Consider the following 16088-nt stretch of genomic DNA (forward strand, 5'->3'; position numbering starts at 1 on the left):
TTTATCATAATTGTTACCCTTTTTTCACTTAAAAAAAGAAAATGGTTTGTTTGAATGAAGTGTGCATCTTTGTATCGGCTACAGAATCCTATATTCATATCTTCAAGGTCATCATATAAGGCAAATACTGATTAATGTACACAATTATTAGGTCTGATATTGAAATTTTTAGACATAAAAGCCGATATATGTTAAGCAAAGGTAACATAAATGATGGTTTGGGTACGAATGTAAAGGTACATAGCAACGTGGTATAAATGTAAATTATTGGATTTTTTAATTTCTAATAAGTCTCAGATGTACCATCCTAGATATATGTGATTATATGTCAAAATTAACATAATAGTGTGTTAATTTCAGTCAACATAAATGATGGTTTGGGTACGAATGTAAAGGTACATAGCAGCATGGTACGAATGTAAATAATTGGATTTTTTATTTTTAATAAGTCTCTGATGCACCATCCTAGATATATGTGATTATATGTCAAAATTGACATAATAGTGAGTTATTTTCAGTCATATTATATAATTTAATAAAAGCATTTATGGAAGGCCGGGATGTTGAAGATCTTCAGGGATCCTTTGCGCAGGGGCCATGCTAATCTTCTCTGTATCGTTCCAATTTTAGTATATGTACTGCCGAAGCAGTACGAAAAAGGACGTTGCCATAATGCTGTATATATGTGTTGCTATCTGATGCACACTTTTGCAGGTTCAAATGCGCGCTAAAATGCCCGTATGCGTGCGTTCCGCCTCAGATACTTACCTAGAGGTATTTCGGCCGGCAGTGTATATTCGCTTTCTACGGTCGCAGCGTACTAGGATACGCGATTGAGATGCCGACATCGTTTCAATCGCGTGCAACGGAACAGAAGAGCGCAGCTGTGAATGGTAAATGTTAAACATTGCGACGCACTGTACTAATTTTACCAGTCTATTTTTAGCAACGACGTATTGTGTTTTCCGAACAAAAGCTGTACGTATACAATAGCTTCACTATTAATAGCGTTTTCCAGCCAATAGCTGTGCGTTTACAATGGCTTCACTATTAAGGTCGGTCATAATATACTAAATAGTTTCCCTGTATAATTCAATGTAAAAGCGCGACAACTTTAAGCGAAAATAAGTGCAACATTTTGCACATAGAGACCCCATAACAATACCTTTTCTTAAAGGCCATTCTAAGCGGAATCGATTTATGCAATAAAAAAGGTACGCCATGTTCAAACCAAGCAAGAACTTGACACGAATCAAAATCGACTGTTTTTGCAACTTTTGTTTTCGGCCGTTTCTTAGTGGAATGTAACCTTTTTCAGTGCACTGCTTTACTATAGTCTTCAAGTTTATCATATTTCAGGGATTCAGTAGTGAACACCTATTCATGCCCTACCATTATCTCCGAAAGATAAAACCCGAACGATAGTTTAAAGTGTAAAGCATGCCTTCCTGTCAACTATGATATTTTTTTAGAGAGTACAGCCCTACATGAAACGATTATTTAGTATACTGTAACCTTAATAGGAACTCTCGTGATTGGCGTTCGTAGCGGAACACTGCAGAGCGTAACCTGCGAGCTGATATACAGGTTCAGTACATCAACCAATGCACGGGCGTTCCCTCTTTAACAACTCTGGTTTCACTACAGTCACGAAAAAATCGGGGCTTTAGTGATCCGTTGGTCGTTTTTTCATAAACGAGCGATTTTGAGTAGTAAAAATGGCAGTGATTAGTAGCAATTTTAGACCGCTGGATGGAAATGAAATTTGCGATAGGATTCTACAGAGGACTGTCAAAATACAGGGCCAACGTGGATCTTCTCTTGTGAACATTATCAATTTGATAAGGAGTCTCGGGGTCACGGAGAATGATGTTGATGCGGTCTCCAGTAACCTACCGGGTTCGATGGCATATGACGTGGTCTTCACAGAGCCAGATAAGTTGACTTCCTTTCTTGCTAGTATGAAATCGGATGAAACGGTTTTTCAGAAACTAAGATACAAATTTGAGTCGTATGGGAGCCAAGTAGTGCACATTAGAGTACATTGGCTGCCCATTTTCATAGGAAATAAGATTCTGGAAGATTTTTTCTCTCAGTTTGGTAAAGTGTTGAAGATTGAGCTTGAAAAACTAACTGTCCAAGATTTTGTGACATTTTCGGGAGTGCGAATTGTAACTGTTGAAATGTCGCAGCAATCAAAGAACAAAATACCACATGTGGTTAATTTTGAATGTGGCAACAAGGCCCTGTTGACAATGCGGGGACGGCCTCCTTTGTGCTTGAGGTGCATGCAGCTCGGGCACGTGGGGAGGGACTGTCCCGGCAAGGTCATCAGGCCGACAGTCTCTCTTTCAGTTGGAAAACAGGCCTCGTAGGTGGCGAAGCCTGTTGAGGATACAGGTTCTGTATTGACGTGGACGGATGTGGTCCGGAAGGGGAAGAAGGCGAAGAAGGCCCCCGAGACGCAGGACGCGGCCCCTGCTACTTCTCCTCCCGGTGACCAGACGCCGTCTCAAGTCACTTCAGAAATGCCAGTGGTTGAGACCAAGGAAATGGAAGTAAGTGAGGGTACTTCAAAACGGAAATTAGAGACAGAGGAGGAATTTACCCCAATGCCCCGTAACAGGGTAGTTAGTGGGGTCGAACAAGTTGAGAGTGGGGGGATAGATATGTCTGACATGCTATCTCAAGATTCCATCTATGATGGTATGTTGGCGACTCAGTCCCCCCATAGAATGTAGTGTTTGTATTGATTGGACTCATAAATGGACTTGATTGTTGCACAACGGATTGCTTTATATTAAAAATGGCCTGGAAACAAACCGCATGCTTTATGGACTTCGAAATTGCTTATTCCTTTTTCTACATCTATGTAGTTATTCATATAGTTAATTGCACTATTCCCAGAAGTGTTAAAGGTCTAAAAATATGTAAGCATAAATACATTTATGTAAATATATATATATTATATTGCACTTTTGCCATAAAATGTTTAAACATTGTAAAACTCTACATGAATATATACATGTTTGAACATGTTTCAGTTCTATCCAGTCTTTTTGTGTACACATTTGTTAATATGTGTGGGATTATCTCTCCTTCTATAAACATGTTTTTCTCGTACACATTTTGTTTAAACCAGTTTCAGACTATGTTGTCTTACGGTCTCGATTTATCTCACAAATATATTTCGTCTGCTTTATTTCTTAGCTGCCAATGCTCGTGTATCCCGCCCCGCTTTTATTTTTCTATCGACTGCTTATTTGCACGTAGTCTGAATGTTCGCTATAAATCTTTATCGATTCACTTCTATCCGTATGCTAAAGTTTATTATCACTGCTCCAATAGAATTAAATGCCCGATAACGTTTATTTTGTGGGCGCAGCCATCTTTAATTGTACATGCACTTTCCTCGATTATTTCTAGCTCATGTAATGTCTGTCCTGTATGTTTCGGTGTAATGGATAGTGTTCAAAAAATAACTTACATTTTTAAAACGTCGGTGTCGTTCATTGTGCAAGTTATGTTTTAGATTATTTCAAAACTTACAAGAATGTCTTTAATAATACATAGTATTAACATAAATGGATTTAAATCCAGAAAAAAACAGCAGTATATTAAAGATTACATTTTGCAAAATAAGCCTGCCATTTTATGTATACAGGAAACACATATAGACATTTAGTCCAAAGCCAAAGATGTAGAAAATTTTATCTCCAAAGATTATAAATATATTTGGAGTTTTTCAAATGGAAATAAGTCATGTGGTGTTTGTACTATTATTACTGATAAAAATATTATTTGCCATAGTTTTCAAACGGATTATGATGGTCGTTTTATATATGCAGATGTTGAGTTTGTAAACACAAATTTCAGGGTATGTAATATTTATGCTCCAAATGCCCCTGGAGATAGAAATAATTATTTTTCCTCCATTAAGAAATATTTGGTTAGTTCTTATCATCTAGTTGTTATTGGAGATTTCAATTTTGTTCTGAATCCTAAGTTAGATAAATCAGGGGGAGATACTGATAGACTTCCTATTGGCTGTGCTGTTTTCAAACATATAATTGATAAATATAAATTAAAAGATGTCTTTAGACATTTGTATCCTAAACAAACCACTACAACATGGAGTAGAATATCTATTAAAAAAGAATTAATAAGTTGTAGACTAGATAGGATTTACGTGTCGAATTTATTAATTGGTAATTGTATTGAGTCTTCCATTAAACCTTGCATTTATTCAGACCATGATTTTGTAAATGTAATTATTAATTTAAACAACTCTAATGAAACCATTTCTATTGGAAATTCCTATTGGAAATTAAATAATTCAATTTTAAATGATGATGAATTTATCTCAGCCTTTGAGTTTTATTTTAAAATAATAAGTAGAACGGAAGATATTACTTTAGATTGGTGGGATGGAATTAAAAATAAAATAAAAGAATTTTGTATTGATTACTCTAAATCAAAGAAATCTAATGCATTCAAAGAAATAAAACTATTAATTAAAACTTACCATAATTCACAAGATATTGAAGAAAAAATTAATATAAAAAATCAACTTGAAAATTTACAAAATAAAATATATGATGGTTCCTACATAAGAAGCAAAATTAATATGCTGAATAGCAATGAAAATGCTTCAAATTATTTTCATTATAAAGAATTTCAAAATGGTATTAATAAAGCTATAACTCATATAATAGATGATGGTATGGACAAGAAATCATCACATGATATTTTAAAAACTTTTCATTCATTTTATGAAAATTTGTATACTGATGAACCTGTTGACCCTTCTTTAAACTCTAAGTTTTTAAATAACCTACCTAAAATTTCCAATGATGATGATGCTATGTTAAGCCAACCTCTTACTCTGGATGAGATTTTCTCTACATTAAAGGAAATGGATCATACTAAGTCTCCAGGAAGTGATGGACTTACTTCTTTGATATATGTTAAATTCTTTCATCTGTTTGGTGATATTTTATTGTATTTATTTAATACTTGTTTTGAATCTGGCCATATGTCAGAATCACAAAAATTATCTTATATAACATTACTTTGCAAAGATAACAGTAATAAAACATCTGTTAAAAATTATAGACCAATTTCACTTTTGAATATTGATAGGAAGATTTTGTCAAAGGTTTTGGCCACACGATTAGGAAAGGTTTTGCCCTCTATTATTGGAATAACTCAAACATGTTCTATACCTGGGAGGACTATTTTTGATAATATTCATTTACTTCGTAATATAATAAGTTATGTCGAGCAGAAAAACCTAACAGCTTGTTTTATCTGCTTGGACCAGGAGAAGGCCTTCGACCGTGTGTGTTGGCCGTTTCTGTTTAGCACTCTTCAATCATTTGGCTTTAATGACTCTTTTATACATTGGATTAAGGTCTTGTATCCAGACATAAGGTCATCTGTCATTGTAAATGGACATATTTCTGAGCCATTTGCATTGACAAGATCAGTCCGTCAGGGCTGTTCTTTATCACCTCTCCTTTATGTTTTATGTTTAGCGCCCTTTGCTAAGGTTATTCAAGATGACCCACATATAAATGGTATCAAAACTCCTGGTGGAAAGTTTCATGTGAAAATGTCCCTTTATGCTGATGACAATACCACCTGTCTATCAGATGAAAAGTCAATTTCCTTATTTTTTAAACATGTGTCAGACTTTGAAAAGGTTTCGGGGTCAAGGGTAAATTATAAGAAAAGCTGTGGAATGTTTTTGGGGAAATGGAAGTCAAGGTCTGATCATCCTTTCGGCATTTGTTGGGGAAAAAATTGCAAGTTATTAGGTTACAGGTTTGGTTATGATTTAACAGATGATGATTTATTTCATGATTTATTATCTAATTTTGAAAGAATTCTTAATTTATGGAAATCTCGTGGTAAATCGTATAAGGGTAAAAGTTCGATTTTGAACACATTTGTATTTTCAAAACTTATATATTTTATACAAGCTCAAATTGTACCTAGTCATTATATAAACATGTTTCAAAAACGTTGCTTCAACTTTATATGGGGCAGAAAATTAGAGCCTATATCCCGCAAAACATTGTATTCACACATGTTAAAAGGTGGACTTAATGTTCCAAATTTAGAATTAAAAATCCATTCATTCTATCTATGTCATATTTTTAAAATAATTAATAACTACAATACTCCTTGGGTAGAATTTGCTGTTTATTGGACAGGTTTGCAATTGAAGAAATATAATCCTTCAATTGCATCTAATAATATTCCTCATAGTGAAATTATTCCCCCTTTTTATGTTAAATGTTTAAGTGTATTTACAGATTTTGTGGAAAACTGTAAATCAAGTGTTAATTCTCTCTGGACTGTTAAAGAGATTTATAATTACTTTATTGAAAATATGAATATTGAACCAAAATGTGTAAGGGATTGTAAATCTGTAGATTTTAATAATAGCTTTAAAAATGTCTTTTCCAGTGCAGTAGATCCTGAGTGTAGGAACACATGTTTTTCCATTGTTCATAATGCTCTTTTAACCAACCAATATCTTTTTTCGAGAAATATGATAAGATCTAGTAAATGCACATTTTGTTCGAAACCAGAAACTATAGATCATTTATTTGTTGAGTGTTATATTTCTACATCTATAAATAAAGTCGTATTATTCTTTATGCATGTATTAACTGCAGACAATCATAAACTGTCTCTCAAACAATTTCATTATCTTAATGTTGATAATTCATATGATAAGGAAATTAATTATGTTTTTCTTATTCTGCTGTCGGAGTCAAGACAAATAATTTGGAGAACTAGAAATGATGTAAAATTTGACAAAAAACTGTTTAGTCCATTTGATCTTATTTGCAAACTTATTTATAGATTAAAATATCGCATTTTATTAGATTTTAAAAGATTTCCATCTGAAAAATTTGAATTAATATGGGGTAATTATTGTGACGTTAATGCAAATAAAAAAGTTGAGTTAAGATTAGACTTGAATCCTGCAATTTATGCTAACATTTAGTGTTATGATTGAAATATGTATATTAAGTTTCTCTCTGCTGTTTTGTGTTTTCTCTCTGATTTCAGGATGGCAGCTGCGGGGCCGTTAGTGGCTGTTACTCGGGTTGTCATCCTGGATCAGAGAGGGAACGTGACAGTGTTAATTTGTGTGAAGAAGTTTTTGTGAATTGTATATTGTAAATTGTATTATTGCATCATCTCTTTTATCATCAGTATTCCTATGAATCATTTCAATCATTGCTTCATATATTATGTAACCCAGTGTTGGGCTCATCTCATTTCACTCATTGAACTTCATTATCACTCATTTTTCATCACTATGTATTTCGACAGACCATTAACACATTTTCATTCATGTAGGTCATAGGATACTTGACTGACCTTTCCTAAAGTAAAGAGGCTTTTCCAATTTATTCGTTCATATACATTTATTGTTTCATAATTATTTCCGGCTTGGCCGGATGGTGGGGCTGGGGCGGGTGAGGAGTGGTACCGAAGGCTCTCACGTGCTTCAGCTCCATCATCTGGTTTCAGCTGTAGACTTCTTGACATGTTCCTGGCGGACCATCACGGGGGGTGCTCGGGCATGACCTGGGGTGGTTCGCTGGGAGCACCTTTTTTCTTTTTTTTTGAAGTGTGATTTGTTAGCATTTATATTAAATAAAAACAACCTCTTTATCATTTTACTAATTAAGATCCGCTACATTTAGGTCGGTGACTTTTTATTTGTTAAAACCGTTTCACTATTTCTATAATTCTATATATCTATTTCATTATCTACGTGCAGACGTGAACAGACTGTTACAAATTATATATTAACACATAAAACGTGCAGACGGTAAAAAGACTGTGTTTATTAATTAATTATAAAATAATTAGTTTTCTTCTTTCCTTACTATTGTTAAATATTATTTAAAGTCACCTTGTACTGTATGAAATCATTTAATTTCTTTTAAGCGGATACTTGGGGCGTTTTACACCCCAATTATGTGATAAATAAATTTTATGAAAAAGAAAAATTTCGCCTTTTACTAAAGATGTCCGTGCAGTGGAACATTCAATGAGTCTATAGACTTATTTCTGAAGTCCTGTTAATTCAGGATATGCGATAATGTGTCAATACATAAACCTTGGTGGCAGCTAGGCACCCGAGTCTAAATATATTGTTTGTTCTAAAAAATATGGAACGCTTCACGAATTTGCGTGTCATCCTTGCGCAGGGGCCATGCTAATCTTCTCTGTATCGTTCCAATTTTAGTATATGTACTGCCGAAGCAGTACGAAAAAGGACGTTGCCATAATGCTGTATATATGTGTTGCTATCTGATGCACACTTTTGCAGGTTCAAATGCGCGCTAAAATGCCCGTATGCGTGTGTTCCGCCTCAGATACTTACCTAGAGGTATTTCGGCCGGCAGTGTATATTTGCTTTCTACGGTCGCAGCGTACTAGGATACGCGAATGAGATGCCGACATCGTTTCAATCGCGTGCAACGGAACAGAAGAGCGCAGCTGTGAATGGTAAATGTTAAACATTGCGACGCAATGTACTAATTTTACCAGTCTATTTTTAGCCACGACGTATTGTGTTTTCCGAACAAAAGCTGTACGTATACAATAGCTTCACTATTAATAGCGTTTTCCAGCCAATAGCTGTGCGTTTACAATGGCTTCACTATTAAGGTCGGTCATAATATACTAAATAGTTTCCCTGTATAATTCAATGTAAAAGCGCGACAACTTTAAGCGAAAATAAGTGCAACATTTTGCACATAGAGACCCCATAACAATACCTTTTCTTAAAGGCCATTCTAAGCGGAATCGATTTATGCAATAAAAAAGGTACGCCATGTTCAAACCAAGCAAGAACTTGACACGAATCAAAATCGACTGTTTTTGCAACTTTTGTTTTCGGCCGTTTCTTAGTGGAATGTAACCTTTTTCAGTGCACTGCTTTACTATAGTCTTCAAGTTTATCATATTTCAGGGATTCAGTAGTGAACACCTATTCATGCCCTACCATTATCTCCGAAAGATAAAACCCGAACGATAGTTTAAAGTGTAAAGCATGCCTTCCTGTCAACTATGATATTTTTTTTAGAGAGTACAGCCCTACATAAAACGATTATTTAGTATACTGTAACCTTAATAGGAACTCTCGTGATTGGCGTTCGTAGCGGAACACTGCAGAGCGTAACCTGCGAGCTGATATACAGGTTCAGTACATCAACCAATGCACGGGCGTTCCCTCTTTAACAACTCTGGTTTCACTACAGTCACGAAAAAATCTTTCGCGTCTTTATTGAAACTTACCTGGTGCAGAGAATACCGTAAACGTATTTTTCTGCTCTGGGGTCTTGCGAGATAAAAGTATTTTTTAAAGAGATTGAAATCATGTCTGATGTGTTTGGCGCTTTGGATGAGCGAACGGTGGACTCGGATATCGCGAGTAGGACGGTTCGCTTCCAGGGAAGACGTGGATCTGCTATGGTGCATGTCGTCAATATCCTCCAGGAGAAAGGCTGGACCAGCGAGGACATCGTGGCCATTGCGTCTGGTCCCCCTGGGAGCGGCCATTACGATGTGGTTTTTGATGATGAAGATAAGTGCAAAGCTTTTTGTACAAGTTCAAATGGTCATATTAAATACCGAGATGTGTCTTATGACATTACTTTACATGGCAGACAGGTGGTACAAGTGAGAGTACACTGGATGCCCATTTGTACTAAGAAGATTGTTTTGAAGGAACTCTTTTCTAATTATGGGACAGTTTTAACCATTGAAAATGAAATGTATGAACTAGGTGGTTTTAAGTGTCAGTCTGGTACTCGCCTTGTCACTATGGAGGTTTCAGACTCACTAAAGGCTTCCATACCTCACTTGCTCAAATTTCAGTGTGGGTCGAAGGCCTTGGTGACAATGAGAGGACGTCCCCCACTATGTCTAAGGTGTTTAGAATTAGGGCATGTCAGGGGAATGTGCCCAGATAAAGGTTACAAGGACACCGATCAATCATCAGGGACATACGCTGACAGATTGAAGCAGAAGAAGACAGTTGAAGTCTCCAAGGACGTGCCACCCGCGAAGTCTGTCGAGAAACCAGGATCAGCTACTGATAATGTCCAAGAGCAGACAGTGGTCACACAAGACGAGAATTGGCAACAGGCTAAGCGTCGTCCAAGGAAATCTCAGCAACCAAAAGAGAAGGTACCACAAGCAGCTCCTACAACCGTGGTTGACAAGGATGAAGAACAGCCTGCTGAGCCTTCACAAATGGAGGTGAGTATGGCCAGCTCCAAAAGAAAGGTTGAAGACCTGGATGAGTTCACTCCGATGCCCCGGAATAAGGTGGCAAGTGGCCGTGAGCCACCCGGGGACATTGGATTGGATACCTCAGAGATGCTCACCCAGGATTCCATTTTAGATGGAATCCTGGATGCGCAGTCCCCACATACGTACTAGTTTCATACCTCTTTTTCAATAACGGACTTCGATTTAGCATAATGATTTTGATAACTACAACACCATGAACTGTAAACGACACGCTAGTATTATGGATATTGAATACTGCATAACCCCCAAACAACCCATTTTATGGGGTCTTGTATATTTCATTCTCATAGTAAAAATTTATAAATATGGCATGAATAAAAACATAGTTCATTTTATGAATATATTGAATATATATTGCACAGTGTTTACTGTTTTATTGGCATGTATTTTATACGGTATTCAATATAGCATGTGTGTAGGTGTGGACTGTGTAGTTTTGTTGTACAGTCTGCATGTATACATATGCACACTTGATTATTTTAGTGTTTATATATTACATTGCACTTTTCCCGTAATAATGTTAAAGCATTTAACAATCTGTATATATAAATACACTGTATATGTATTAAATTGCACTATCCCCGTAAAATTTGATACATATCTAGACATCAGTTTGTATAAATACATGTTTCGTGTGTACACATTTATTAATAAGTGTTCAATTATCTCCCCTTTTAAATACATGTTATCTTACAAATGCATATTGTGTTTAAATCATGTTGGAAATGTTTTAAACCGTCGATACACTCCGTCACTGTTGAGTGTACATTTTCTACACTTGAATAACCCGCTCCGTTTTGATTTATTTGTCGACTGCTTGTTTTCATGCTTTAAATTACTATCGATATACTTTTTATCGTCTGCTATGGTTTATTTGTGTTTTTCCAATATTATTTGTCTCCATTTAAATCACAAATATGTGTTTTTCTCGTACACATTTTGTTTAAACCAGTTTCAGACTATGTTGTCTTACGGTCTCGATTTATCTAACAAGTATATTTCGTCTGCTTTATTTCTTAGCTGCCAATGCTCGTGTATCCCGCCCCGCTTTTATTTTTCTATCGACTGCTTATTTGCACGTAGTCTGAATGATCGCTATAAATCTTTATCGATTCACTTCTATCCGTATGCTAAAGTTTATTATCACTGCTCCAATAGAATTAAATGCCCGATAACGTTTATTTTGTGGGCGCAGCCATCTTTAATTGTACATGCACTTTCCTCGATTATTTCTAGCTCATGTAATGTCTGTCCTGTATGTTTCGGTGTAATGGATAGTGTTCTAAAAATAACTAACGTTTTTAAAACGTTGGTGTCGTTCATTGTGCAAGTAATTATTTTTAGATTATTTCAAAACTTACAAGAATGTCTTTAATAATACATAGCATTAACATAAATGGATTTAGATCCAGAAAGAAACAGCAGTATATTAAAGATTACATTTTGCAAAATAAGCCTGCCATTTTATGTATACAGGAAACACATATAGACATTTACTCCAAAGCCAAAGATGTAGAAAATTTTATCTCCAAAGATTATAAATATATTTGGAGTTTTTCAAATGGAAATAAGTCATGTGGTGTTTGTACTATTATTACTGATAAAAATATTATTTGCCATAGTTTTCAAACGGATTATGATGGTCGTTTTATATATGCAGATGTTGAGTTTGTAAACACAAATTTCAGGGTATGTAATATTTATGCTCCAAATGCCCCTGGAGATAGAAATAATTATTTTTCCTCCATTAAGAAATATTTGGTTAGTTCTTATCATCTAGTTGTTATTGGAGATTTCAATTTTGTTCTGAATCCTAAGTTAGATAAATCAGGGGGAGATACTGATAGACTTCCTATTGGCTGTGCTGTTTTCAAACATATAATTGATAAATATAAATTAAAAGATGTCTTTAGACATTTGTATCCTAAACAAACCACTACAACATGGAGTAGAATATCTATTAAAAAAGAATTAATAAGTTGTAGACTAGATAGGATTTATGTGTCGAATTTATTAATTGGTAATTGTATTGAGTCTTCCATTAAACCTTGCATTTATTCAGACCATGATTTTGTAAATGTAATTATTAATTTAAACAACTCTAATGAAACCATTTCTATTGGAAATTCCTATTGGAAATTAAATAATTCAATTTTAAATGATGATGAATTTATTTCAGCCTTTGAGTTTTATTTTAAAATAATAAGTAGAACGGAAGATATTACTTTAGATTGGTGGGATGGAATTAAAAATAAAATAAAAGAATTTTGTATTGATTACTCTAAATCAAAGAAATCTAATGCATACAAAGAAATAAAACTATTAATTAAAACTTACCATAATTCACAAGATATTGAAGAAAAAATTAATATCAAAAATCAACTTGAAAATTTACAAAATAAAATATATGATGGTTCCTACATAAGAAGCAAAATTAATATGCTGAATAGCAATGAAAATGCTTCAAATTATTTTCATGATAAAGAATTTCAAAATGGTATTAATAAAACTATAACTCATATAATAGATGATGGTATGGACAAGAAATCATCACATGATATTTTAAAAACTTTTCATTCATTTTATGAAAATTTGTATACTGATGAACCTGTTGACCCTTCTTTAAACTCTAAGTTTTTAAATAACCTACCTAAAATTTCCAATGATGATAATGCTATGTTAAGCCAACCTCTTACTCTAGATGAGATTTTCTCTACATTAAAGGAAATGGATCATACTAAGTCTCCAGGAAGTGATGGACTTACTTCTTTGATATATGTTAAATTCTTTCATCTGTTTGGTGATATTTTATTGTATTTATTTAATACGTGTTTTGAATCTGGCCATATGTCAGAATCACAAAAATTATCTTATATAACATTACTTTGCAAAGATAATAGTAATAAAACATCTGTTAAAAATTATAGACCAATTTCACTTTTGAATATTGATAGGAAGATTTTGTCAAAGGTTTTGGCCACACGATTAGGAAAGGTTTTGCCCTCTATTATTGGAATAACTCAAACATGTTCAATACCTGGGAGGACTATTTTTGATAATATTCATTTACTTCGTAATATAATAAGTTATGTCGAGCAGAAAAACCTAACAGCTTGTTTTATCTGCTTGGACCAGGAGAAGGCCTTCGACCGTGTGTCATGGCCTTTTCTGTTTAGCACTCTTCAATCATTTGGCTTTAATGACTCTTTTATACATTGGATTAAGGTCTTGTATCAAGACATAAGGTCATCTGTCATTGTAAATGGACATATTTCTGAGCCATTTGCATTGACAAGATCAGTCCGTCAGGGCTGTTCTTTATCACCTCTCCTTTATGTTTTATGTTTAGAGCCCTTTGCTAAGGTTATTCAAGACGACCCACATATAAATGGTATCAAAACTCCTGGTGGAAAGTTTCATGTGAAAATGTCCCTTTATGCTGATGACAATACCACCTGTCTATCAGATGAAAAGTCAATTTCCTTATTTTTTAAACATGTGTCAGACTTTGAAAAGGTTTCGGGTTCAAGGGTAAATTATAAGAAAAGCTGTGGAATGTTTTTGGGGAAATGGAAGTCAAGGTCTGATCATCCTTTCGGCATTTCTTGGGGAAAAAATTGCAAGTTATTAGGTTACAGGTTTGGTTATGATTTAACGGATGATGATTTATTTCATGATTTATTATCTAATTTTGAAAGAATTCTTAATTTATGGAAATCTCGTGGTAAATCGTATAAGGGTAAAAGTTCGATTTTGAACACATTTGTATTTTCAAAACTTATATATTTTATACAAGCTCAAATTGTACCTAGTCATTATATAAACATGTTTCAAAAACGTTGCTTCAACTTTATATGGGGCAGAAAATTAGAGCCTATATCCCGCAAAACATTGTATTCACACATGTTAAAAGGTGGACTTAATGTTCCAAATTTAGAATTAAAAATCCATTCATTCTATCTATGTCATATTTTTAAAATAATTAATAACTACAATACTCCTTGGGTAGAATTTGCTGTTTATTGGACAGGTTTGCAATTGAAGAAATATAATCCTTCAATTGCATCTAATAATATTCCTCATAGTGAAATTATTCCCCCTTTTTATGTTAAATGTTTAAGTGTATTTACAGATTTTGTAGAAAACTGTAAATCAAATATTAATTCTCTCTGGACTGTTAAAGAGATTTATAATTACTTTATTGAAAATATGAAGATTGAACCAAAATGTGTAAGGGATTGTAAATCTGTAGATTTTAATAATAGCTTTAAAAATGTCTTTTCAAGTGCAGTAGATCCTGAGTGTAGGAACACATGTTTTTCCATTGTTCATAATGCTCTTTTAACCAACCAATATCTTTTTTCGAGAAATATGATAAGATCTAGTAAATGCACATTTTGTTCGAAACCAGAAACTATAGATCATTTATTTGTTGAGTGTTATATTTCTACATCTATAAATAAAGTCGTATTATTCTTAATGCATGTGTTAACTGCAGACAATCATAAACTGTCTCTCAAACAATTTCATTATCTTAATGTTGATAATTCATATGATAAGGAAATTAATTATGTTTTTCTTATTCTGCTGTCGGAGTCAAGACAAATAATTTGGAGAACTAGAAATGATGTAAAATTTGACAAAAAACTGTTTAGTCCATTTGATCTTATTTGCAAACTTATTTATAGATTAAAATATCGCATTTTATTAGATTTTGAAAGATTTCCATCTGAGAAATTTGAATTAATTGGGGTAATTATTGTGACGTTAATGCAAATAAAAAAGTTGAGTTTAGATTAGACTTGAATCCTGCAATTTATGCTAACATTTAGTGTTATGATTGAAATATGTATATTAAGTTTCTCTCTGCTGTTTTGTGTTTTCTCTCTGATTTCAGGATGGCAGCTGCGGGGCCGTTAGTGGCTGTTACTCGGGTTGTCATCCTGGATCATAGAGGGAACGTGACAGTGTTAATTTTGTGTGAAGAAGTTTTTGTGAATTGTATATTGTAAATTGTATTATTGCATCATCTCTTTTATCATCAGTATTCCTATGAATCATTTCAATCATTGTTTTCATATATTATGTAACCCAGTGTTGGGCTCATCTCATTTCACTCATTGAACTTCATTATCACTCATTTTTCATCACTATGTATTTCGACAGACCATTAACACATTTTCATTCATGTAGGTCATAGGATAAAGGTAAAGAGGCTTTTTCCAATTTATTCGTTCATATACATTTATTGTTTCATAATTATTTCCGGCTTGGCCGGATGGTGGGGCTGGGGCGGGTGAGGAGTGGTACCGAAGGCTCTCACGTGCTTCAGCTCCATCATCTGGTTTCAGCTGTAGACTTCTTGACATGTTCCTGGCGGACCATCACGGGGGGTGCTCTGGGCATGACCTGGGGTGGTTCGCTGGGAGCACCTTTTTTCTTTTTTTTTTTTTTTTTTTTGAAGTGTGATTTGTTAGCATTTATATTAAATAAAAACAACCTCTTTATCATTTTACTAATTAAGATCCGCTACATTTAGGTCGGTGACTTTTTGCGTGCTAAAACCGTTTCACTATTTCTATAATTCTATATATCTATTTCATTTTCTACGTGCAGACGTGAACAGACTGTTACAAATTATATATTAACACATAAAACGTGCAGACGGTAAAAAGACTGTGTTTATTAATCAATTATAAAATAATTAGTTTTCTTCTTTCCTTACTATTGTTAAA

The 16088-nt window shown here is 34.1% G+C and overlaps 1 protein-coding gene, 1 non-coding gene and 1 pseudogene across 2 annotated transcripts; 1 reads left to right on the forward strand and 2 right to left on the reverse strand.

The window, feature by feature from the left end:
* Positions 1–579: 579 nt before the first annotated feature.
* Positions 580–653, reverse strand: LOC127832851 (U6 spliceosomal RNA; annotated as a pseudogene).
* Positions 654–5799: 5146 nt separating this feature from the next.
* LOC127881194 (uncharacterized) lies at positions 5800–15770 on the forward strand. The gene is made up of 2 exons (XM_052428901.1): positions 5800–7411; positions 15561–15770. The coding sequence occupies exon 1, from the start codon at positions 6014–6016 to the stop codon at positions 7019–7021; it is 1008 nt and encodes a 335-aa protein (XP_052284861.1). The 5' UTR covers positions 5800–6013; the 3' UTR covers positions 7022–7411; positions 15561–15770.
* LOC127832759 (U6 spliceosomal RNA) lies at positions 8196–8301 on the reverse strand. The gene has a single exon (XR_008027112.1). It is a non-coding gene; the product is annotated as a U6 spliceosomal RNA (small nuclear RNA).
* Positions 15771–16088: the final 318 nt, after the last annotated feature.

The sequence above is a fragment of the Dreissena polymorpha genome, chromosome 5 (assembly GCF_020536995.1).
Source record: "Dreissena polymorpha isolate Duluth1 chromosome 5, UMN_Dpol_1.0, whole genome shotgun sequence".
NCBI lineage: Eukaryota > Metazoa > Mollusca > Bivalvia > Myida > Dreissenidae > Dreissena > Dreissena polymorpha.